The 27022-nt window shown below is 39.3% G+C and overlaps 1 protein-coding gene across 1 annotated transcript in view; it reads right to left on the bottom strand.

Annotated features, from left to right (window-relative positions):
* The window catches only part of LOC110213699 (protocadherin-23), a 219151-nt gene that overhangs the window by 172577 nt on the left and 19552 nt on the right, over positions 1-27022 (bottom strand). Inside the window, exon 2 of the mRNA XM_078148850.1 lies at positions 944-1135. Within this exon, the coding sequence (XP_078004976.1) occupies positions 944-1135 (192 nt within the window). The remainder of the gene's footprint in view (positions 1-943; positions 1136-27022) is intronic.

The raw sequence follows: 27022 nt of genomic DNA, 5'->3' as shown, positions 1-27022 counted from the left end.
TATGAAGAGACAGACATGACTGAATAACAATTATTATTATAAAAATTGTTTGACCCTGAAGTTCTGAGAGAGTCTTGAGGACATCCAGAGGTTTGAGGACCACACTTTGAGGACTATTAATGGAGTGGGAGCTTTGATTTGAACTCAGGTCCTCAGTTTCCAAATCCAGAGTTTATTTTTTTTCCATGAAGCTTTATGATTTTTCTCAATATGTGCATTTCTTTTTTTTCCCCCTCAAGTAGTTAGTAAGTTCCTGAAGCAGGTATGATGATTCTATATTAGCTCTTTCCAAATCTCAAAGTATACAGTACTGGACTCACAGTAAATTCCAATAAATGCTTACTGAAAGAAAAAATAACTACCCATTAGATACAATACATAAGATACTTCTTCCCTCCATCTAATAATGAGTAGCACAGCAATGCCAGACTTCTTTGTCATGTGTCATTCATTTTATTAATAAATACTTCATTAATTTTTTAAATTTAAGTTAATTTTATGAATATTTGCTTGGACATTTATGCATACCTTTATTAACTATTCCATTTCAAGTCTAATGGTAGACACGCCAAAAAAAAATTTGAAAAGACATTTTATTATACATTATCAACACTTTAACCCAGTTTTTTATGCTCAAATGCCCAGACTACAAATTTAGAGTGGAAAAAGGCCAAGTACTTACTGGATTCATTTTGTTCCATCCGGACAAGCAATCTGAATAATGCATAGGGATGAGTAACCCCATTCACCTGATTTACTCAGATTAGCTGGTGAATTGGGGTCCAGACAGCCAATCACAAAATCCTCCCTAATCTCATGACAGGAATTCTGTTGCCTTAGATTCCACTGCACAGCTTATGATGGAAATTTTATTTCCACACAGAATCCCAAGAATCAGGAAGAGCATGTTTGTAGGGCAGTCAAAATCTCCAGGATGACTTACCCCATCCTGAGCTTTCACTAACAAATCATAGGTGGCTGGATCCCTCTCCCTGTCAATATCTTGAGACACACAGATGTGGCCAGAATGCGGGTCAATCCAGAATGCTTGAGATTTTTCAGAGCTGTGGAATCCATCGTAAAGAAAGTATTCTATATGGCCGTACTGGCCTGTGTCAGCATCCGATGCTTTCACCTGCAAGAGAAACCAGAAACTGAATGGCAGGATGACCAAATGGTGCTCCTTTTACTGATTGTTGTCAGAAATAGGGCAAACTCTAATCGTTGCTCTCAAGGAGGAAAAGCTTAGTTTCTATAACCCCTCCAAATGGCAATATTTCAATACTTTTTATTAGTCTGATTTCATACAAGGCTGACAAATCATATAATAATTAAGAACTTGATGAATATTACTTGCATTGGATTTGGCTTAAGGAATGAATAACATACATACTCAATTGGGTATGGAAATCTATCTTACCCTACAGGAAAATAGGGAGGAAGGGGCTAAGGGGGAGGATGATAGAGAGGAGGGCAGATTGAGGAAGAGGGTAATCAGAAGCAAACATTTCTGAGGAGGGACAGGGTCAAAAGAGAGAATAGAATAAAGGGGGGTAGGATAGGGTAAAGGGAAATATAGTTAATTTTTCACAACATGACTACTATGAAAGTGTTCTGCATGACTACACATGCATAACCTGTAACGAGTTGCTTGCCTTCTCAATGAGGGTGAGTGGGCAGGTAGGAAGGGAAAGAATTTGGAACCCAAAGTTTTAAAAACAAATATTAAAAATTGTTTTCACATGCAACTAGGAAATAAGGTATACAGGCAATGAGGTATAGAAATCTATCCTGCCCTACAGGAAAATAGAAGGGGAAGGGAATAAGAAAAGTGGGAGAGATAGAAGGGAGGACAGATTAAGGGAAATGGTATTCAGAATGCTTGCCATCTTGGGGTTGGGGGAGGGATGAGATGGGGAGAAAATTTGGAACTCAGAATCTTGTGGAAGTGAATGTTGAGAACTAAAAATAAATAAATTAATAAAATTGGAGGAAAAAAAAGAAGAAAAAAGAACTTGACACTGTCTCACAATAAACAAAAGGGCTGGAGAGAAGTCTGTCTAGGTCAGAAAGTATATATACTCCATAAATTCAAAAAACATTTATAAAGCACCTAGCTTCTGAGATAGGTATATTGTTGTCAAAGTAGGAATAAGAAAGACACAGACCCTCTCCATAAATCATTCATAATCTAGCTGTAGTGACAAAGAAGGCATACGAATAAGCATGACACAAAGTAGAATGAATGAATGAATGAATGAATGAAGTATTTATTAAGTGCTTAGTGTATCTTTATATCCTCGGGCACTTAGCACAGCGACTGGCACATAATAAGTGCTTAATAAAGGCTCGTTTACTGACTGACTGTGAAGGATGGTGTTGCCTGTTAGGGACAAAAAAAAAAAAAGCAATGATACTCTCTGCCCTCAGAAGCTTCCATTGTAAAAGGGGAGAAAACACATGCAAAGTAGAGATAGTAATTTAGTTTAGAAAATCACAGGGATGGTGTGCCCTGACAAAAGCAAAAGCATAGAACAGTTTAGAGACAGGAAAAACTACTTCCATCAGAAACCATAAAAGGTATTTGTTGAATGGGTGGCATTTAAGCTGAGCCTTGAAGGATGCACAAAATATCAAAAGGCAGAGATAGTAGGGAGGACATTTCAACATTCCAGAACTAAGGAAAGGCAGGATAGATCCAGGAAAGAGGACTGGAATATGTTTAGAGAATGGCAGATAAGTAGCCAAGTTGGGCTAGAGCCCAGGATACATAAAATGAAGCAGTGTGAGATTACTATGGAAAGGTAATTTGGAACCAGGTTGTAGAAGGCATTAAAGGCTGGGCCAAGATATTTGGACTTTATTCAATAATCAATGGGGAGCTATCAAAGGCTTTGAAGAGTGGAGAGAGAATAATAATGCCTTATCTCTCTATAGTTATAGTGCTTTAAAGTTTCTATAATGCTTTAAGGTTTACAAAGCATTTTATAAGCATGTATACATAGGAGACATATTTCATTTATGCTTATAACATTATAAGATAATAACTTCCATTTTTATAGCATTTTAAAGTTTTTAAAGAACTTTATAAGTATTATTTCATTTGATCCTCTCAACCACTCTAAAAGGTATGTGCTATTATTATCCCCAATTTAAAGATGAAAAACTGAGATTCAGAGACCTTAGTAACTTGCCCACAGTGAGCACATGCCTGAGATAGGATGTGAATTCAGATTTACCTGGCTCCAAGGCAAGCACTCTATCCCCTGCATCATACTGCCTCTTTGTATAAGATAGCTACAGCAATTGTTGTTGTTATTGTTATTATTAACCCCCAATGAACAAGAAACTGATTCACAAATGGGTTAAATAACTTTTTGTAAGATAATTATTGAGATTATTATTGTTATTATTATCATTATTATTACCTCCATCTATAAGAGAATGACTCTCAAACAGGCTAAGTGGTTTGCTTGTGATTTTACCCCTAGTAAAGGTCAGCTGTGGGATTAAAACCCAGGTCTCCCAGCTGACAATTTAACCATGTGCTTCCCATTTCATACTGTGCTTGTCTCCAGCCCAATCTCTGGTCTCCTCTGCAAAGAGGACGGGTCTCTTCCACTAAATGATAAACATTCCCACACCCATTCAGACTCTACACAAACTAGTGATTCTGAACCCCTGTAGCGTATCCTACAAACCCCATCTCCCATATTCCATAAGCAACAACTTTCCCTTCATGCTGAATCTTTTCATCTCCCACTTTCCATCTACTGGCTATTACTGAAACTGCCTCCCCGGGATGACACAGACTTCCTGGACACTCCTTCCAGCCTTAGCTGTATTTTTACTCATTCCCTTTGGCTTGGTCAAGTGGGGAATTAGAATAGCCCTTACTCCTCATTGCCACTTTCAGGTTATCACCCTATTTCTATTACTCAAAAGCCTCTCTTCAGCACAATCCACATCATCTACCCAATCAAAATCCTGGCAACTGTTGTCTGCAGACCTTCAAGTTGCTCTCCTTCCTTCATCAATGAGATTAGTATATGGCTCACACTTTTTCTCTCCCCACCCCCACCCCAACTCCTGCCTTCATGCTAAAATACTTCAACTTTTATACTGATTCTCTCTTAAACACCCTAACCATTCAGTTCCTCAACTTACTTCCTATAACCTATTCATTCATCCCATTGCCAGTCACATAAAAAAAAAAGATGGCCATACCCTTAATCTTGCCATCAACCCATAAATGTACCACCTCCATGTTCAAGAATTCTGAAATCCCCTTATCTGATCATACTCTACTGGCTTTCCACCTCTCCTTCTTGCCTTCCCTTACCAAACCCAGCTCTGCATGCAGTATCATGACTGACAACCCCTTGACTCCCCAGTTCTCCCCTAGGCCATCAACCTTTCACTAGCCATTCTCTCTTCTTTTTCCCATTTTGACTGTTTTGGCAAACCATTTCAACTCTATACTGTCCTCCTTGCTTGAATCTCTAATGCTCTTTCATCAACTGTGCCCTGCCAGTCCTCACAGCCTTGGATTGCTCCCACCGTTCACCTTCACTCCTATACACTTGTTACTGAACAAAGATATAGAAAATCATGCAACCTTTCTGACTGGGTCCACTACAAATTTATGTTCCACAACCTTAACTGGGCTCTCCCTGCTGCTAGGAAATCCTACTATTTTTCCCTTGTCAATTCTCTAGACCACACTCTTCACAGCAATTCTTCCAAACCTTTTTCCATCCCTCCTAAAACCTCCCTCTTCCTTCCTCTCCCCCCAGTGTCCCAGTTAAGAACCTTGCCTCATTTTAATAAAATAAATTGAGGCCATTTGCCATGAACTCTCTTTTCCCCACTTCCTTATTTCATATCAATAATATGCCTTCTGCCATTATGTCCTTTTTAACCCTTGCCTCACATAATAGAGCTGCTTTACTCCTTACCTGTTCTACCCCTCTACCTGTTCAAATCTCATTCCATCTGTCTCCTCCATCAGACTACCCCTTTTGATATCCCCATTCTTTCATTTATTTTCAGTTCCTCCCTTTCCACTGGCTTATTTCCTACTGCCTACAAACATACCTATGTCTCCCCTATCCTGAAAAAAACTCTCACTTGATCATTCCATCCCAGCTAACTGTTATCCTATTTCTCTTCCAGCCTGTGTGGCTAAACTCCTCAAAAAGGCTATCTATAATAGATGTTGCCAACTTCCTCTCCTCTCACTTTCTTTTTAACCTCTTACAATCTAGCTTCTAACTTTAACATTCCACTGAAACTACTCTTTCCAAAGTTACCAATAATCTCTTAGTTGCCAAATGCAATGACCTTTTCTCAATCTTCATTCTCCTTATGCTCTCTGTAGCCTTTGACACTTCCAATCGCAGTCCTCCTTGATACTTTCTCCTCTCTAAGTTTTTTGGACATGCCTTTCTCCTGGTTCTCCACCTATCTATCTGACCACCCCTTCTTAGCCTCCTTTGCTGTATCCTCATCGAGATCCTGCCCTCTACCTGCACACAGAGTTCTGTCCTGGGCCTTCTCTTCTCCCTGTACACTATATCATTTGGTGATCGGCTCCCACTGATTTAATTACCATCTCTATGCTGACCTAGGAGTCATCCAGGATTCTTCTCTCTGCCCTCCTCATATTCAAGATGTTGTCAGCACCTGTCAGTTTCACAATTTCACCTTTCTAAGGCCCCTTCTCCTTCAGATCTGTGATCCTTTAATCTCCTTCTTCAGCCATATGGTCTTTCAGTGAAAAAATGTGGTTAAAGAGGTATGTAAGCCCATTGACCTGGTAGTGGCATGTAAGATAACATGAAAGTTACAAAGTTGAGATTTTGAATGAGGGACATGCAATTGACTAGAAAGGAAAGTACACAAAGAAAGTGGTGTGAGCTGTGGTAGGAAGGGCAGATATAGTTGGATTCTGGAGGGCCTTGAATGCCAAACTTAGAAATACACATTTTATTTGATAAATGCAAGGATACCACTGAGGTATTTTGAGCAGAGGAGAGACGTATAAAGAAAGCTCATCTGGCTTTGTGAAATGGGAAAGAGAAGAGATTAGAGTAGGAATACAAGGAGATTATTTCTATACTCCAGACAAGTGATGATAGATGACAGTGGCAAAAGTGGTGGTGGGATGAAGGAGAAGATAGATATAGGAGACACATATGAAAAAGTTGTATTTGGTAGAACTGGGAGATGGGGAGGTGAAGGCATAGGAAAACAAAACAAAAACTATTGCACTATATATCTTAAAAGGTTGTCATAAGGAAAACATTTGGCATTCTTTAAAGTGCTCTATAAATGTGACTTATTATTTTTAAAGGTACTGCAAATCTAAAAGAAAACATTTACTTCAATCCCATGGTGATGCAATCTTTTACTAGTCTTTGATGAAGAATCTTGTTAAGGGATTTTCCTAAGTGCTTTACACCTTTATCCTTCACAAAGAACACTAGGATATTAACATGGCATCATATTTTTTTTTCTTTTCTAAACTATGATGCCTTTCTTCTTTATATCAGGAACCAAGGGTCTCAGACACAAGCATATCTAAAGACCTCTCCATTTATGACTCTATAATCTGAAATTATCTTTGCTTGGACCTGTGCTACTTAACATTTTATCACTGACATGGATAAGGGGCTAGTACACAAGAAATGAGCATGAAAACTGTCCTCTTGTATCACTTCACGCTTAAATTGTCAGAGATTTTAAAAGGATGGGAAAAGCCAATGTTGGAGGGCTTGTGACAATCCTGGCATACTGCTGAGAGAGCTGAGAATCAGTCTGATATTTCTAGAAAACAATTTGAAATTATGTGAAAAAAAGTTATTAAAACCATTCCTATACTTTGACCCAATCAATAAATCTACCACTGAGTTTACACCAAATGGAAATCAATGATAGAAATAAAGGTGTTACATATAACAAAATATTATAGCAAAAAACTAGAATCAAATTAAATACCCAATGATTAGAGAATGGCTGAACAAATTCTGGAATATTAAATGTAATAGAATATGATTGCGCTCTAAAGAACAATGTTGTATGGAGAATGAAAAATACATGGGAAGATTTGTATAAACTAATGAAGAGCAAAATAAAGTAGAACCAAAAGAAAATAAACACAGTAAGTAAAATAATGTAAATGAACACAACAATAAAAGGTAATAACATTCAAACCAAACACAATGGATGATATTTGCTTCAACTTACTAGAAACACGTATCTTTCCTTACTGTTGACCAAGCACAATCTACAAAAATGGGAAGGTAAATATATCAATAGGCATAATAGACAGTTTTATTTAACTTCTTTTTTTTTAAAAAAAAGAAGGAAGTTAGAGGGGTAATAATTAACGGGAAGTGAAATGTTGAGACAAAAATAAAACATGAGTGGGACAGGATGAAGGGAAGAGAAGAGTCAAGAGTGACTGCAATGTTATGAACCTGGGAGACTAGACATGGCAGTGCCCTCAACACAGGTAGGGAAGGAGGAAAAAAAAACAGAAAAAATGGTATGATAGACATGATTACCTAATTTACAATCTAGATCACATGTTATTGGGCCAGAAACTTGTATTGGGCCACAGACACAGACTCGAAGAATCTTAACCCCTTGGGATAACTGGTTTAATTTAATAGGATAAAATTTGAGGCAGTTAGGTGTCACAAGTGGATAGAGTGCTGGCCCGGAGTCAGAAGGACCTGAATTCAAATCCAGCCTCAGATACTAACTAGCTGTGTGACCCTGGGGAAGTTACTTACTCCTGTTTGCCTCTGAGCAGGAGAAGGAAACGGCAAACCTCTCCAGTATCTTTACCAAGAAAACCCCAAATGTGATCAGGAAGAATCAGGCACGACTAATTGACCAAAGAAAAAAAAAAGTAAAAACTTTTGGTTGCAAAATATCAACTTTATAAGAGCAAAATGGCAATGGCAGACACATGGCTAGAAAACTATTTATACAATAAAAATCTGGGGGGTTTAGTGGACTGCAAACTTAATACAAGAGAATAATGTGTCATTAGATAAAGATGGTTAGATCTTAGACAAAGCCTAAGGTCAATAGGGCCTAAGCACAGAGCCACCAGGGTAATGACAGTCCTCCTTCACATTTCAGGGTATCCCACTGTATTAAAGGCATTAACAAGGATGAGTTTATCCAGAGTGATCAAGATCGCAAGAGTCCTGGATACCAAGCCATACAAAGATTGAATGGATGGAGTTGGGAGTATTTTTCCTAGAGTCTTGAAGACTTACAGACATGAGTTCTGTCTTCAAGTATTTGAAAGGTTGTTGTGCACATTAGTATGAACGGCAGAATCATGAATAATGTAACACCTTCAAATTAAAGCCAGATTTATCATTTTTAATTGCTGGTCTGAAAGGAAGAAACCATGTTTGTACATTCTTGAATCTTGATGTATATTAACCCTGCCGAATCAGTAAGATTCTCATATCGCAGTCAATATTTCAATATGGAAATATTTTATTACTGATTTGCCAATAGCTTACATCATCAGTTTTGATAAACTGTAACTATACTTGTTTCACATATGTGCTGCGGACCTAGAAAAATTTGTCAGGGTACAGGGGAATTCAAAGTATTGATATATACATTGGAAAATGTGGAAATTTTGACAAATTGGGGGGGAAAACATGGAAAAGTAAGAAGACATCTTGTGATAGGAATATGAAAGCCCCAGATGTAGATTGTTGGATTATTGTTGTTCAGTCATTTTCCGTCATGTCCAACTCTTCATGACCCCATCTGGGGTTTTCTTGGTACAGATACAGGAGTGGTTTGTCCTTTCCTTCTCCAGCTCATTTTACAGATGAGGAAACTGAGACAAACAGGGTTAAATGACTTGCCCAGAGTCACACAGCTAGGAATTGTCTGAGACTAGATTTGAACTCAGGAAATCACAGCTCCTCCACAGTATAGATGATAGTCTTCAGGAGTGACTGTGGGATAAGCAAAACCCCCAAAGACTCATCAAGCTGCGTGAGGATCAGCCTCTGCAAACTCGGTCAGGTCATCAGGAATCAGTCATAAGATTATATAGTTGTATCACAACTAGGAAACTAAGAGGTCATCTAATCCAACCCTAAAATGAGAAGCTGAGGCTCAGAGAGGCAAGTGACCTGCCCAAGACCACATGAGTAGTGAGTAGAAGAGTTGAGATTGGGACTGATGTCTACTTCCCAGCCCTCTCCACACCGCATTTCCTGCTCCCAGACTGTCATCCTCACCCCCCTCCCACTGGAATTTTGATCTCTGTTCCTGGGAAGATAGATTCTGATGGGCGAGTTTTCCCTTTATCTTTCCTGAAACTAGGATTCAATTCCACCTCCCAGCTATAGCCACATCATGCCACCCCAAGTGGCTTTCTGACTCGCCTGTATGTCTTGCCTTCAACCATTAAAATGTAAGCTCCTTGAGGGCAGTGACTGCCTTACTTGTTTGTGCTTTTATCTCCAGTGCTTATAGCATTGACTAGCATGCAGTAAGGACTTAATAAATGCTCACTCATCCATCCATTCTTCCATCCATTCATTCATCTATCTCAGATTCCAAATCCAGCACTCATTCCATTATATCATGTCTGGACTATACTTGAAACCGTTATAAATTTCATGCTTCACTAGTTGTTGTTGTTTTTGGTGGTGGTGGTGATGGTGGTGGTGGTGATGGTGGTGGTGGTGGTGGTGGTCTTTGTCCTTCGGGTTTGAAGAGTACCAAAATTACATCGTGATGTTAAGGGCAACATCTGGCTGTGTCTGATCAGACAAATACAAGCTCAGAAGGCTCTACCGCAGGTCAGGCACAGTCAATCCGGCCATTTGGGAGGGGGCTATCTCTAAATTTGTGCACTTCATGTTTCTTTTGAGCTACTGCAATTCTGCTTTGCTCATCGATGCAGGCACGCCATGTTGGATGATCCAATGCTGTATTGCACGCTGCACTAGGAAAACCTTCTAGGATGCAGGGTTTACGCTGCACTGCCCAAGCTGCTCCCACCTACTATTGGAGCATCAATCAATCAGTCAAGCATTTATGATATACTGGGCACTGTGATAAGCCTTGGGGATTCAACCAAAGGCAAAAACACAACAACAATGCCTGCCCTCAAGGAGCTGACATTCTAATAGAGTAGAACATCAGTGGAACTCGACATATAACAAATAAGTGCCTAACGAATGACTTTGTAATGCTAGACAATTTATGTTTAAGACATGGACAAAAATCATAAGAGATGAAGAGGCACCATGGGAAGGGAGGTTGAGATCTACACTCCAGAGGGAATACTCACACAGATGAGGCAATAGATTAATTGAAGCACTCAGGTGATGTTTATATAGCACTTACCATGGGCTAGGCATTAGGCTAAGAACTTTACAATTATTATACTCACAATATCCCTAGAGGTAGGTGCTATTATTATCCCCACTTTACAGATGAGGAAACTGAGGCAAACATAGGTTAAGCAATTTGCTAGTAAGTGTGTAAGGTCAGATTTGAACTTAAGTCTTCCTGACTCCAGCCGTAGCATTCTATTCTCTACACCACTTATTTCCATTTACTTTCCCAATTTTTGGCCTTTTATTTGGCCAATACATGATTGAAGGATCATACCAAACAATATATGCTTTACGGAGTTCAAATACTAAATATTGTGGAAGTCTTGCCCATATGAAGAAAAACTTTGGCTTTGCTTGATCCTGATCAGCTAGCTGTGTGACGCCTACCAGCTTGAGAAAGTTGATTGTTAAATTTTTAGTGTAAGCCATGAAAATAAGCAAACACTAAGAATCGGGTCTTCATTTCTTGTTTTGTTGACACTACTGAGCATAGTTTTCTTAGCTAGGTGCTGTATGAAATCAGGCTAGCTGGATTTGGCCCTTGTGGTTTGACCCTTGAGCTATAATGTAGTAATCCTCTTGGTCTCTAGACTTAAGAAAATGATGGATGAAATATTAATAATGCAGATTAAACTTATATCTTTTTTCCAGAGAGCTCCTTGTTAAGCATTTGCCAGGACATCCCAGATCTAGGCCTGGGAATCTAAATAAAAGAGAGTCAAAATTTAGACTAAGTGGTAAAAATGGTCACGTAACCATCTTCCATCCTGCTTTTGTGATATCAAACAGTCAGAAACTGGTATAACAATGTTACCCAAAAAAGACTGGGCTGGAAAGAAGCCCATATTATTTCAATTTAAACCTTTACTAATACCCAAATTCTCATCACATGTAACACCCAACTAAGCAATGAATAGATTAAACCCTTCAAAAAAATGTATCTAAGGTCACAAATATCATTACATTTTTATCTGCTCTTCATTTTTTATAGGCCTGGCTTCTCTTGTTAGGTATTCTTAGTAACTACTATTTGAGTAATATTGGAACATATACAGCTTCCACAAATTAAAATTTTAGTGAGGTCATTTTCTTTTCAAGTAGCCGTGTTATTTTTACTGATGCTGAAAATGTGAGGATAGATTTATTTTTGTCCTATGCCTCTATTTGTTTGCTTATTTAAAGGACAAATCCTATATTTAAAACAAGAGATTGTTGTAGCCCAATGACTTTAATGTAAGGGGGTAATATCATCATGATAACTTCAGGGCAAGATAAAATAGCAGGGGGAAAAGAGCTATGATGAGGCAGGAGAAGAGAATTGGTTAAAAGAGAAATATCTCCAAATGATAAGCTTTAGTAGTTTTGTGTGGTAAGCTAAATTTTTTAAAAAGAGTTTATTTTATTTTCATCTGAACATTCCACTCATTACAATAATCATATACTTTTATAAATATCCACAAATATAGTATAAATGTAGGGTAGTTAAACTAGATACCTTTGTTAGTGTACAATGGGGCTTTAAAGGAAAAAATGGGAGGGAGTGAATGTGTCGTCTGTAGGGGTGAATGGAGGATGGGAATTAAAATTAAATAAGAAATGCATCAATAAACAAAAATAAGATATTCATCGTCCTAAAGATTTTATTTCTTGTTGTTCAGTCTCTTCAGTTGTGTCTGACTGTGACCCCATTTGGAGTTTTCTTGCCTTTCCCTTCTCCAGATCATTTTACAAATGAGGAAAGTGAGGCAAACACAGTTAAATAACTTGCCCAGAGTCACACATGTAGTAAGAGTCTGAGGCAGAAATGGAACTCAGATCTTCCTGACAATATTCACTGTGTCCTCCAGCTGCCTCAAAACAGCCCAAGGAACGAGACTTTCAGAAATATATTGTTCTACCAAACTCAGGAATCACTCGGATTTCTTCTTTTCTTATAATATTTTATTTTTTCCCTAATTACATGTTAAAATTTAAAAAAAAAAATTTTAAGTTTTTGGTTCCAAATCCTATTGATGGGTTATGGGCCCATCATTCAGTTTCAGAAGCTGAGACCTTTGCCCCTTTCATCAAAAAGAATTTGGTTCCCCTTTGTCTACAGGCCCCAGAAAACCCTTAAACTTTTAGGTTCCTTATTGACTCCCCTTATCTCCCTTTGAAAGCCCTAGCCCCACCTTTTGATGCTATGCAGATGCCTTTCAAACTTCTTCCTTCCAGTTCCCTTCATTATCCATTCCCATTATCTATTCAATCTCTCAGACCTTCCAATAGAAATCTTCACCTAGACCCTTTTCCCAGCCCCCTCCTCTGGCCACCCAAAGTTACTTTAGTGTATATGAGATGCACCCCGGCCCCCATTCAAAGGCTGAGACTCTCTCAAGCCCAAAAGGCTGAGACTTTCTCATGTCCGCTAGTCCCCACGGGCATTACTAGTGTTCAGATTCCTTAAGAGTCTGGCCTATGTGTTTTTATCTCTAATAAACTTTTTCTCTGGCTGTAAGAAGATTTGGGTTGAATTCATTCAGACAGGGCCTGTGTCGAGATCTTTGGGTTCCAGCACCCCAAAACCTCTACACCTCATCATTATCCCTCCTTCTTCTCTCTCTTATATAGTAAGCAATCTGATGTAATTTATGTATATGCAATTATGTAAAACATTCCTCTATTAGTCATTTTGTAAATGAAGATTTGAATAAAAAATAAAGAAAGTGGTAACAAAATTAGTTTTACAGGGTGAGAAACAGTTTAGAAACATAGGCCTGGACTTTGTTTTTATAAGATGCCTATAGATGAGACAGAGAGACAGAGAGACAGAGAGAGACACAGAGACACAGACTGACGGAGGGAGAGAGGGGAAGAGACAGATAGTGAGAGGGAGAGACAGAGAGATTAGAGAGATAGTAAACAATTAGGAAGATGCTCTGCCTTTCTTCCACACAGCTCAACTCAATAGCTCTTCCTTCCTAATTTATAATAAAACATACTATATTCCAGGTGTCTGAAGTTGTGACAAATCTGAGTGCTAGATAAGTGGAATATGGTAAATGAATCATACTTATTTGCTATGAATAAGATAAAGGTTGAGGGGCAGCAAGGTAGCGCAATGGATAGAGCACTGGCCCTGAAGTCTGGAGGACCTGAGTTCAAATCCGGCCTCAGACCAAACACATGACACTTACTAGCTGTGTGACCCTGGGCAAGTCACTTAACCCCAATTGCCTCAAAAAAAATAAAAGGAATAAAGGTTGAATAGAAACGGTTTATGCCACAACTCTTCTTTCCCACCACCTTCAGATCTAAAACCATGAACCAGGGTCAAATGAGCTCTTCCGTTGTTCCCGGATGGGATGTGTCAAAACTTCCCAACAGTCCTTCAGCACATCCCAGTAATTTTCAGGTCCAGAGTGCCTTTCTTTGGGAACCATTCTCCCATGTTTGTTTTCTTCCTCATTATAAAATAAGTTCCTCTAAGGCAGGGATGGTCCTTGATTTTGAATTTTTATCCTTAGTAAAGGAATGAATATTTTTTTTCAATTCACTCCTTCAAAGCCAGTTACAAAGAATAAAACAATTAAAATACACGTAACAAGTCCTAAAGAGTATTAGTCTTCCTTGTAAATTCATTATTCACTCTTTGAGCATTACATGCAAAGCCAGTATCCTCTGCTTGGACGGGAAGCTGCTACAGTTCTAAGGGCTTGCGCTGAATAGCTAAAGTGTCCATTATTCTGAGTTTGTTTTGGCACCAGAGAGGCTGGATCCTAACCTGGCCAGCGTGGAGTTTGGTTCCTTAATGCAGACAATTCATTCAGAAAGATTTTCCAGAAGTCTGCAACTTAGAAAGTGATTTAGGCTTGTTAATTCCTAGCAGCTTGCGCGCTGCAGCTGCGTGTTCACACCACAGGATTTCTACCTCAAAGTGAAATACTCTGGGGAGTTAGAATAACTTTCAAATTGCTGCTTTTAGCCTTTTGATCTATTATCCTAGAAAGACATGTTGCTTACGAGAGCAATACAATTCATCCATCCAAGAAACTAAACGTTTTCTACTTAATCATTGCATTGCCACACCCATCTCCTGGACAGACACAACAAGACACAAATAGGTTTGCAATTTATCTAAAGGCATCCAGGAGTCAATGGTCAAGCTTGCAACTAATGCAAGAATCAGATGCCTGGTTTTACTCTATGAGGACTAGAATAGTTTGCATCTGGCACAATGACTTTCAGTTAATCTGTTCTCAACAAATGTTTTTCTTGTGACTTTTTTTTTCCCCATGCATTTTAAAACCTTTTATGGTTTGCTTCCTGGTTGTCTTAAATACAGTGAGGGGAAGGGCCCTCCATTAATTTGCAAAAATATTAAACCAAAGTTTACTTTTACATATTTTATGAGGAACATATTTGTGAAACAGATTTACAGTACCTACAAAATTGTAGGGCAAATCAGCAAAATATTTGAATGTTCAATTTTTTTTTCTGAAATACCATAGAGCCAATCAGTGAGTGATACATACTAATTATAAATTGTTCTTATCTATTTTTGAAAGACCATGCAACCTAAGGGCTTTTATTTACCTAAGTTTGAGAATCATACTTGACTTTTCCTCTCCCATATCCAGTCACATGCCTGGTCTTAGACATTTTACCTTTACAACATCTTTCACATCCATCAACTTGATTTTTATTCACTCAGCCAACATCCTGGTTCAAACCATCATTGCCTTTTGCATGGGCTATTGGAAAAGCCTAATTCAGGGATGGGGAGCCTGTGGCCTCGAGGCCACATGTGGCCCTGTAGGTCCTCAAGTGGGACCCTTTGACTGAATCCAAACTTCACAGTAATTGATTGCCCTACCTCAAATCTCTCCCTTCCCCAATCCATCCTCCACTTAACTGCCAACTCAGTTACTACCAAAGTGTAGGATGGACCATGCCACTCCCCTGCTCAAGATACTTCATTGACTCCTACTAGACTTTGAGTAGACATTTAAACTCTTTCATTGAGCATTTAAAGCCCGTCACAATCTAACTGCAACTTACTTTCCAGAATTTTTTTCATATTACTTTCCCTTTAATTAACTACATTCCAAGTAAACTGGCCTCCTGGCTATCTCCCAAACATAACATTCCATCTCCTGCCGTCTTCCTCTTTGCCCAGGTTTTCCTCTCATCTTGGGGTGCTTTTCCTCATAACAACTTTCTCTTGGAAATCCTACTGCTGTTTAAGGATTAATTCAAGCACCACCTTTTCTATACCAGGCTGTGCCTAATCACTTTCCCCCTCATTGTGAGCAATTTGCCCTAGGAACTTATCTGTATTTATTTTGTATGTGTGGAGATAGAGTTAGAGACAGACAATAGGCAAGACATAGACAGAGGCACAGGCAGAGAAAGAGAAAGAGAAAGAGAGATGGATAGGTGTAGGTAGCTATGGGCAGACATCATTTGCTTAGCTCTGTACCTGTTGTTTCCCCCAATAGAATGTAAACTCCTTGTGGACAAGGATTGTGTTAATTTTTCTTCTTGTGTTCTAAGCGCTCAGCACAGTGCTCGCTGAATTGAATTACACTGATTTTATGATAACTAAGCCAACCTCAATTTGTCATAAGTCATTGAAAATAAATAGAAATAATAATAATAATAATAGCACTTGTATAGTGCTTCAAGATTTTCAATGCTCCATAATATATCACATTGGATCCTCACAACAACCCCATGAAGAAGGTGCTATTACTGCCCCCATTTTATAGATGAGAAGACAAAGAGATTAAATGACTTCCCTGGGGTTAGATAGCTAATAAATGTCTGAGGCAGGATTTTAGCTGGGGTCTCTTGAGGCTCTGAGTCCAGGCCTCCTACCTATATACCAACCACCTACAGATAACCCTCTTCTTCCTTTCTTGCTGTACTTTCCATTCCAATGTGCATTAATACTATTTTTTGTAGCCATGCCATCTTCCTCTAATGGACTATAAGCTCTGTTAGGTCAGGGACTGGCCCAGGCTCTTAAACATAAAAGGCGCTTGATAAATATTTGCTGAATATATAAACATCTTTGAGACTGGTTTCCACTCCAACTAGTCTCAACTAGCAAAATTCCTTGTTTGTTTTTTCGATTGAACCAGCATTTAATAAAATGTTAACTCTGTACTAGACACTAATAATAAGGAGACAAGGTGAAAAATAGCCCCTACTCTTTTCAAAAGGCTCACATTTGAATGAGGGATTCAGCATGTAAATAGACAATTTACAAAAGAAAACTTTTCATGGAATTGTATCACATCATCTTTCTCCATATTTTATAGCAGTCAGGAGACTAGGGGGAAATGCTACTACTTATCATTATTCCACGTTGCCATATCACTCCCCTACTCAAAGGACCCTCCTAGTTTCCCTCTTACCTCTAGGAAGCAAAATAAACTCCTCTGTTTAGCTTTTAAAGCCATTCACAACCTGGCCCCATCCTAGCTTTCCAAACTCAACGTATATCACATATACACACTCTCTTCAATCCAGCCAAACTGGTTTTCTATTGGTTCCTCACACATGGTACCTCTGTGTCTTTACATGGAGTATATCCCAGGCCAGGAATGCCTTCTTTCCTCATCTCCACCTCTCAGAATCCTCCTCTCTCTTTACAGCACAGTTCCTGAACCTCTAGTCTTTTTACTGGACTGCCATCCCCACATGCTTGCCAATTGCTAGGGCCCTTCTTCCTAAACTGCTTTGCATTTATTTGTATTTTTTTCTATATATTATATATGTGTGTATGCATGTGTGTATGCATATATATATGTATATGTACACACACACACACACACACACACACACACACACACACACACTTTTTTTTTTCCTCTCACCCACCTCCAATGAATGTAAAATCCTTGAGAATACTAGGGATTATTTCATTCTCCATATTTGTATCCTCTGTGCCTAACATAGTAATGCATTTATATAAAACTTTAAGGTTTGAGAATCACTTTACCTATGTTGTTTCATTTGACCCTCATTACATGCCGATTGATTGATTGATTGATTGATTGTTTGAAAGGGGCAGCATGCAGTAGAGGGAGTAGCTAGGTGGCACAGTGAATAGAGAGCTGGGCTGGGAGTAAGGAAGACTCATCTTCCTGAGTTCAAAATCTGGTCTCAGACTCTTACTAGCTGTGTGATCCTGGGTAAGTCACTTCACCCTGTTTGCCTCAGTTTCCTCATCTATAAAAATGAGCTGGAGAAGGAAATGGCAAACCACTTCAGTATCTTTGCCAAGAAAACCTCAAATGGGGTCACAGAGAGTCTAATGGGACTAAACATGGTAACGCTGAACTTTTAGTTTAGAAGACCTGGGTTCAAGAGCTACTGAGATGCAAGCTATGTGACCCTGGGGAAAATACTCAACCTCTTAGAGCCTCAATTTACTCATCAATGAAATGGAGGGTTAGACTCCGTGGCCTCTACGGTTCCTCCCAGAACTAAATCTATGACCTATAATCCCATGACTGATTGATTTCAATTCTAGGAGCAATGCCTTATTTAAATGGTGAGTAAAAATTACCTAATATAAAGATGTTGCTGACTCTGCTTTTTATAGTGAAGCACCATTAACCACATTTTCAACTGCCAGAATCTGATAAGTTATTTGTGCCAAGACCTCTGTGCTGGACACTGACATTGGGGCAAGGGAAGAGCCTTAGCTAAAAGTGTTGGACACTACATGAGTCACTTATCTCTCTGACCGTGGCATTTTCACTGGCTGTCACCCGTGCTTGGAATGATTTTCTTCACTTCCATCTCTTGGATTCCTTGGCTTCCTGCAAGTCCTAGCTAAAATCCCACTTCTACAGGAAGCCTTTCCCAATCCTTCTTAATTCTAGTTCCTTCCCTCTGTTGCTTATTTCCTATTTTTCTTATTTATAGCTTGTTGTACATAGGTGTGTGCATGTTGTCTCCCCTTTTAGGTTGTGAGCTTCTCAAGGACCTACCTTTTGCTTTTCTCTGTATCCTCAGTGCTTAGCACATAATAGGCACTTAAGAAATGCTCACTGACTGACAGTTGAGTCAGTCCTTGAGGGCAGTTCCCCAAGGTAAATGATCTGCCTCAGTTGTCCACCCAATGGGTTCAGATGTTCATATAAGTACAGTGAAGAGACACCAGTCACTACTTCTGGGCACCTGCTTAAACCCACCAAGAACTTCAGAGGAATGCAAGGAACTCACTTAGGAGGAAGGGAATGAAGACCCTTCAGTCCTCACCATCACAGCTACATCAATCCTGTCTGTCAGAAACAGTTCCGACCAAAGGCTCATTTTCTTCTCTCTATTGCGGCAGAATGGTAGTGGCCAATTTTAGTCACCAAAGAGAACCCCCCCCTTTCCTCCCCATCTCTATCTCTGTCTCTCTGTCTCTCTCTCTGTCTGTCTCTGTGTCTGTGTCTGTGTCTATCTCTCCCTTTCTGTCTCTGTCTCTCTGTCTCTCTGTCTCTCTCTCTGAGCCTGCCTTAAGTCCCACCCCTGCCTGATCAGCATTCACAAGAGGGAGTTAGCCCCTATGAACAACCCTCTCCTTGCCCAACACTTTACCTCAGTCTAACTGCTCTGTAGGCTATCACTGAACATGTTTCACAAATATTTATGAAAGGTCATCTCCAAATCTGGGATTCTTAACCTTTATTTTAGGGATTGGACCTTTAGTGAAATTAATGCCTTACTTAAAATCATAAATTAAAGTTACTTAATATAAAGATGCTGCTGACCATGCTTGTTACAGTGAAATACCATTAACCCCTCCCCAAATGGGGTCTGTTGATAGATTTCAGGGGCTCCCTAAACTTCTTCCTGCTGTTAGCCATTTTTCAGTCACGTCTGACTCTTTGTAACCCCATTTGGGATTTTATTGGCAGGTACTAGAGTGGTTTGCAATTTCCTTCTCTGGTTCATTTTATGGATGAGGAAATTGAGGCAAACAGGGGTAAGTGACTTGCTCAGGGTCAGACCACAGTTGTAAGTGTCTGAAGTCATATTTGAACTCGGGTCTTCCTGACTTCATGCCCAGCGCTCTATCCACTGCACCATCTACCTGTCCATGATTTTGTTGTTGTTTAGTAAGTGTTCGACTCTTTGTGACCCCATTTGGGGCTTTCTTGACAAAGATACTGGAGTGTTTTGCCATTTTCTTCTCTGGCTCATTTTACAGATGGGAAAACTGAGTTAAGTGACTTGCCCAAGGTCACACAGCTAGTAAGTGTCTGAGGCCAGATGTGAACTCAGGCCTTTCTGACTCCAGGCCTGGGGTGCTATCCACCGTACCACCTAGCTGCCCATAAACTTAAATGGGGAAAAATGATTTTCTTTGTAATCCCGAGTATTTTATGTTACACATTTGAAAACATGAGAAGGGGCAGAAAAGCTTCACCAGGCTACCCAAGGGGTCCAGGACACACACAAATAGGTTAATAACCGCTGCTTGCTATAAAGTATATAGTGGAGCAAATACTGGGCCAAATTCTAGAGAGAATAAATGAGCATAATAAAATGGAGATTCTGAGAATTTCATTACACTTCACTGTCTCATTATGGACAGTCAGAAGCCAAGAAAACGAGGTGGTGCACAAAGTGAAGAAGCAGGCTAGAGCATGTGGGCAGGCTATTACAGATGAAAAAAGACATAATTTAGTGTAAAGAACTGGAAGAGTAAAGGTGGAAGAGGATATAAAGCTTAAGAAATAGGTAAGGAAACAGGAAGAGAGAATTATAAAATTATGAGGCATGTGGGATAATTAACTAGATTTTACACTAAGCTGTTAAAAAAGACACTGGGCTACTGTGAAGGGAGTAATAGGGTCCCACTGTCTTGCCTAAGGAAGGAAATAGGACATTACAACTTGGACAGATTGATATTTCAAGTGAAATGGAGAAACCAGCTTAAAGAGGGAATTATAATACTCAAAGGAAATAAAGGTAGAATCACAAATAATTTTGCAAACTGGCATAAGCGCCAGTTCTAAGGAAGTCAAAGGAAGCAGGAAGCTAACCAAGAAAGTGGGACAATTGGCTGCAGCCTCCCCTACCCCTGAGCTGCAGAAATTAAATTAAAGGCAGATAGCAATGCCATAAGATCACAGACCTGAGAAGTTAGTCCAGCTTCCTGAGAGAAGTTAAATCCCTTGCTCAAGGTCATGGCTATAGGAAGTGACAGAGAGGGATTTGAAACCTGGTTCTATGACTCAAAACTATTATTTCCACTGCACTACATTATGATTGTGGAATGCAAGAAAGAAAGGTCTTTGGGTTTTTTGTTGGCTTGGGTGTTTTTTAGGCTTGAAGGAAAGGAAATTTAGATAGCTGCAGAAATCAGAAAGTATGAAATATGCATAGTTAGTAGTGAGCAACACAGATAAGTTAACTAATGCCAAGAAGCAACAGAAAATGATTTTGAAAAGAATAATCAGATCTCAGAATTTCAGATTTAGATGGTCCAAGCCATACCCAAGCAAGAAATCCCCCTTCAACATACTTGGTAAGAAGTCATCAGCTTTTGCTTCAGTAGCCTAAATAAAGAAGACCCCACTGCCTCCAAAGGCAGCCTATTCCACTTAAGGATTGCTCCACTTGCTAGAAAGTCTTTTCTTTTCAAGCCTAAATTGAGCTCTTTCTAACTTTTACCACTGCTGTTGAGTTTGCCCTCTAGGGCCAAATGGGATGAGTCTGATACTTCTTCCAAGAAACAACCCTTCAATTTTTTTGAGGAGAGCTATCATGTCACTCATGAGTCTACTCTCTTTCAGGCTAACATCCCCAGTTCCTTCAAATGGTTTTCATTTGGCAAAGACCTGCAGCCTTTGGCCATCCCGGTAGCCCTCACCCAACCTCCCAGCTCTTCAGTGTAGTTTCTAAAGCATAGGACCCAGTGCTGAACACATGTGATCTGACCAGAGCAGGGTACAGTAACTGGGAGCTGTGTCACTCTTAACGAATCCCATCACATTAGGGTTTTTGAAGGCTGCTAAGTCATAAACTGAATTTGTAGTCCACCAAAATCCGAACATTTTTCAAACTGCTGCTGGGCAATACATCCCTCATGTTACACTTTTGAAGTTAACTTTTTGAACTCAGGTGTAAGACTTTCCATGTACCTACCCATATTAAATTCCATTTTCTTGGATATGATCCAATGTTCTTCCTTATCAATATAATAATAAATTATATAATATGTAATTATATATAATATAATATACTTATTATAACTTTATTATATAATTGCAAGCCACATATTTCTATTTACATTATATTTATCTAATACTGCATTTATATATTATATATAATTTATGTTATGTTTATTGTATATTATACAATTATAATTTATTACAATATATTATATAGTACATTTATATAAATATACATATGTAATATATAATAGCAATAGTATATAATGTTACCTCATTTTCTTTTCACAATAACCTTGTAAGCATTATAATTATCCTCATTTTACAGATGAGGAAATTCAAGTAGACAAAGGTTAAGTGACTTGCCCAGGGTCACACAGCTATGGAGAGTCTGAGGATGGATTTGAAAACAGGTCACTTTGACTTCAAATCCAGCATTCTATCCACTGAAACACTTAGATGCCTCAATTTTTTGGAGATCCTGTCATTTGGTGTGTTAGCCATCCCTCCCACCTTTGTATCACCTGTCAGTTTGATAAACCTGCCATCTATTCCTTTATATAAATCACTGGGAAAAAAAAAACTCACAGTAAATAGCAAAGGGCCTGAGACTCACAAGTCTTGAGACTGTCCATGGTAGACCACTTGACGAACTGACATCAAACTATTAATGACTGTTCTTTGCATCCAGTCACACAAACAGTCCTAAATCTTCCCATCTCTACTGTCATTTAGCTTGCATCTCTCCTTCTTTTCCACCAGAATTGTTCAAGAGGTTTTATCAAGTGCTTCCTAAAATAAGTAAATTATATCTTTCAAATTCTCTTGACCAGTTTAGTAGACAAAGAGGAAAACAGACAAGATAGAAGAGATCTAGCTACATTTCTAGGGGACTGATGGGAGAGTTTTTATTTGTAAAGGACAATATACCCAGGAAGAGCCAAAATCTAAAAGGAGCCATCAAAGATGTTAATGAAGAGCGTAGGAAGGAACCCTTTTTTAAGGCAACACAATGAATACTGGTGTTATTTCAAAGTCTGAAAATTGAAAAAGCAGCGTGGCATGACAGGGAGAGTGCTGGGCTTAGTCCAACCTGGTTTCAAATCCTACCTTTGAAACTTACTGCCTGGGAGCATAGGACAATCTCTCTGAGCCTCAGTATCTTCATCAGTAAAAAAAAAAAATGAGTGGTTTGGATTAGATGGCTTCTAAGGTTGCATCCAACTCAAAAGCTTTGATGTTTTGAATTACAACAGATGACTTTAACTATTAAAAAATCATTGATCAATTATCTAGGGAAATTTTGTTTCTGAGCTTGAAAATGAAATTAACGTTCTCTAGGTTACAACATTGCTTGGACCTAAAAATGCATCTTAACACTGGGTCTCTCCCTGCTAAGTCTCTCTCAGTTCTTCTGTGTTTCACTTTGACATTGACTCTCTGAAGTCCTTAGAGGCAGGGACTGACTGTCTTTTACCTTTCTTTGTATTCCCAGCCCTTAGCACAGTGTCTGGCACATAGTAGGATCTGGGACAGTATCAAAGGATAGAAGGAGATTCCTTGGTGGAATTAGCTGGAGTTCCCCCCATACAGGGAGGCAGAAATCTTAACAAATAAGAGGCTCGTGCCACCCTCTCCTCTTGATACTCCATTCCAGGATCCATAAGGAATATGGGGTAAAAGGAAGCTCTGAGCTATCCTCTTCTTTTCCAAAGGGATATACTGTCTTTGAACTCCCTGAAGGCTCTCAAAAGACAGGTGAATCTTGGGAAGGAGTGGGGTGTGTGAATTTTTATTGGTGGTGGTCCTTCATTTTTGGAGAGGACATCACAGGTAAGGTCTTGATTTGCCCATGAATTGGATTTAAGTGAGGCAGAGTTGCTCAAAGTTGTAAGCCTCACTCTGTCTTCCAGAGGCATCAAAGTCAAGACGCAGTGGATGACCTGGAAGTCTTCGATGCCTGACCGCACTCTAAGCACTCTTCCACAGCACCTGCTTAAGCTGTCTTCAATGACTGTTGGAACAAATTTTCTAATGCCCCTATTCCACAGGGGAAAATCTTCACATGCTTGAGGTAGACATCCCCCAACTCACTGATGGATTTGAGATCCCTCAGTTTCCCTTAGCCTGGTTTAGCCGGTCTGCTGAAACAGTTTATGGCGGTGTGGCCGCTGCACATACTACAGCTTCTTGTAGCCACAGGTGAGAGCTATGTGAAGGTGGACACCAAAGATAGATGAGCAGCCCTGAAAAGGGCTCAGCAAGCCCTCAGACCAGAAGTCCTGAACACTCCATGAGGGAGAGGAGGGAATGAATGGGAGGGCAGAGGAGGAACTGAAAAAGGACTGGCACTAGGCAAACTTTTGAAATAAATATTGTCTTTGACCTACTGACCCTGTCCCCTGCTTTTCTGTACTTCTCTTTTTCCCTGGCTCCCCTTCTGTCCTTAACCCCCAGCATTCCTATACTAAGCCCTTTGATCTCTCAGCTCCTTTTTGGAAGAATCCTATTCTCCAATATCGCTTCTTCCAAGCTCTCTATTTCCCTCATCCCTTTAACAACCAAAACTCCCATTTCATCAGTAATATTATTGTCTACCAAGAACTAGAAGGAAAGCTAATTACATGGAGTCCCTTCAAGTCCATGCCCTGCTAGAGAGAAAAAGGAAGTCAAGGCTGTACTTCCCTGCTGGCCATCAGCCCCTCTTTTTTTATATTTTGAGCCTCTCTCCCAGGCCATACTCATCTTCAGCTTCTAACTGAAGGAGGGGGAGTTGTCTTTACTGAGCCAAACTTCAACATCATCAATCATTTTCATCATTAAAAAAAAAAGCCAGCAGAAACAACTGGCATTTATAGAGAGCTCTAAAGTTAGCGAAGCACAGCTCATTTGAGCCTCACAATAACCCTGTGAGGTGGGAACTACAGGCATTTTTACTGACCCCATTTTACAGATGAGGAAAATGAGGTATTAAATGACTTGTGCATGGTTAACATAGCAAATTTATATCAGAGGCCTGACTTTTTTGCTCTGATGTCCAGCATTGTATCAACACAGCTCCAGGATCTCAGTATCTACACTGTCCCAGATCCTAATATCTCTGATAAACCTGTCAGCTGGGAAGTCACCTCTAGAAAACTTTATGTACCCCTAGTGTAGAAAAGCAGAGACTCCTGATGCCTGCTTGTATCTAGAGTGTTCAGAAGATCCTCAAAGTAATTTTTTGAGTTGCTTCTCTTTTTGTGTCTGCTGAGTGAAGACCCAATCCTGGCATATTTATCTCTGGCCACAATCCGTTTCCCAGGAAGGGCCCTATTGCCTCTTATTTCCAAATGATGGATGGAATGAAAGGTTGTTGTTCTTTTAAATGCACTAATGAGGTAAAAATAACACCAAACTTTTCTTTAAAATTAAGTTAAATCCAATTATTATTATGTCATCATTAAGCACTTTCTGACCCCTTACAATCTCTCCCCCACCCAACGCCCACAGGATACTATAAATGATTATAAATTCTACAGCTGTGTTGGAAGGTGGGGGGCAGTTGTGTATTTAGTTTTTAAAGAGATTAATGTTTAAGCACCTTATTCTCCACTGGGAAAAACACCATCATAAATCCAGGCTCTGTTTTGGCTTTTATCTTTTATTTTTACAGCAACTGTATATGTTTTGAAAAGCAAAACAGATAAGCTTAATTTATGTGCGATGGTCTTCCCAGAGGAGACAGAAGGACTAGGAAGGATTCATTCAGGAATCCGTGTTCAGAATCCAAGGGGAAAGGGGTGTTTAGAAGGCTCCTGGTGAAACAAAGTCTGAGGATAAGAGGGCTGCCTGGGCCAGGCAGCAGCAGGGCAAGGTCAAGAGCTGAGGATGCTAACCTGTGCTCTACCTCTGAGTGACCCTGAAGAAGCTCACAAAATTCAATTATATGCTACAGGTTTGACATCTATTAAAGGGACCTTAGTCATATAATCAGCAAATGTTGGAGCTTAGAAATTGGATTATGAATTCCACGCCAAGGATGGTCTTAAGGTGATGAACAGGAACTGCACACACACACACACACACACACACACACACACACTATACAGGGGAAAAAATGGATTATGTGGCCATGAAGGCTACATAATTATAAACTGACTGTAGAATGTACAGTTTTATACCTTTTCCCATTAGGCAGCACATTACAGCTGCACTGTTTTAAACAGGCAGCTGTGTGCACATGGGCATGAAAGGATAGAATGGTCTTGGTGCAAAAACTATTGCTTGGATATATCTGGCTTTCCCGCCATTTTGATGAAGATCCCAGGCAAGCAACTGCTCTAATTTCAGAACTCAGAATGTTTTGCCAAGGCATGATATAGCCTGGGAAAGGAGAAGGAGCCTATATTTCAACATACATATCATTGAGACTAAAAAAATATGGACAAGGCTAATAATTATGGGAAAAACAAATCAGTAAAATTGATCTGAAGGGAGTTGTATTTTATGGCACCAGAAATGTCTCCAGTATATCAGTCTTATTTGACATCTCATGTTATTGTAGAAGTTCTGAATGCCTACTACATACAAGATTTCTATGCTTAATAGACTGTCTTTATGTTAGCTATAGGCATAGTCCAACTAACATGGTTAATTGGTTCCACAAAAAAGCATTAGGCAAAAGAACATTATAGGGGGCATTTACTTCCATAGAAACAGAATTATAAATGGGAAATGTGTTCCTAGGCAGTCAAAATTCAGAGTATAGAGGCTTAAATTAGGTCTTCATAGGAGCCAGAAATTTTATCTGCTTTACATGCTAAAACCAACCTTCTCTTCCATTCAACCCTCCCCTCTTATACACCCCAGAAAACTGAGGTATTTTCACACTTTCATGTATTTTTTTTTCTACATACATGTTTCCAAAGTTGACCAGAAGGGGATGAATTTTTCTGTTCATGGCAGCCAACAAAATGGATTAAAACACCAAATAGGGCCCTCACTCCTTTGACTATTTCGAATGTCTTCTGTGATGGTATCAAGGTGGCAACTTGGTTCTTATATCACCTATAAGCACTCATTTAACTCTTGGTGGTCTTAATGTGTATTCTTTGTCCAGGGACCAAGAAATTGAAGCACCACTGGGGAAACTCAACCAAATCAATTTTCTCAATTATTCTGTCAATCACCAAGTATTTAAATATGCACCACGTGCCAGACTTAGTGCTAAAGATGATAAAAATAAGGTTCCTGAGCTTAAGGAGCTAACATTCTAACAGATCACACAAATAACTATGTATATATAAGATACATACAGTATAAATTTAAAAGTAAGCTCAAAGGAAAGGAATGGGGCAGGGAAGACCAGGAAAAAAAAACTTTCTTAAAAGACAATATTTGAGCTGTGACTTAGAGGAAGCTAGAAAAGCCAAAAGATGGAGGTGAGGAGGCAGAGTTTCCAGGAATGGGAGACAGACT

The sequence above is a fragment of the Phascolarctos cinereus genome, unplaced genomic scaffold (assembly GCF_003287225.1).
Source record: "Phascolarctos cinereus isolate Bilbo 61053 unplaced genomic scaffold, phaCin_HiC Scaffold_9;HRSCAF=440, whole genome shotgun sequence".
Classification (NCBI taxonomy): domain Eukaryota; kingdom Metazoa; phylum Chordata; class Mammalia; order Diprotodontia; family Phascolarctidae; genus Phascolarctos; species Phascolarctos cinereus.
Note: the sequence above shows the minus strand (reverse complement) of the source record. Positions and strands in the feature narration are given on the sequence as shown.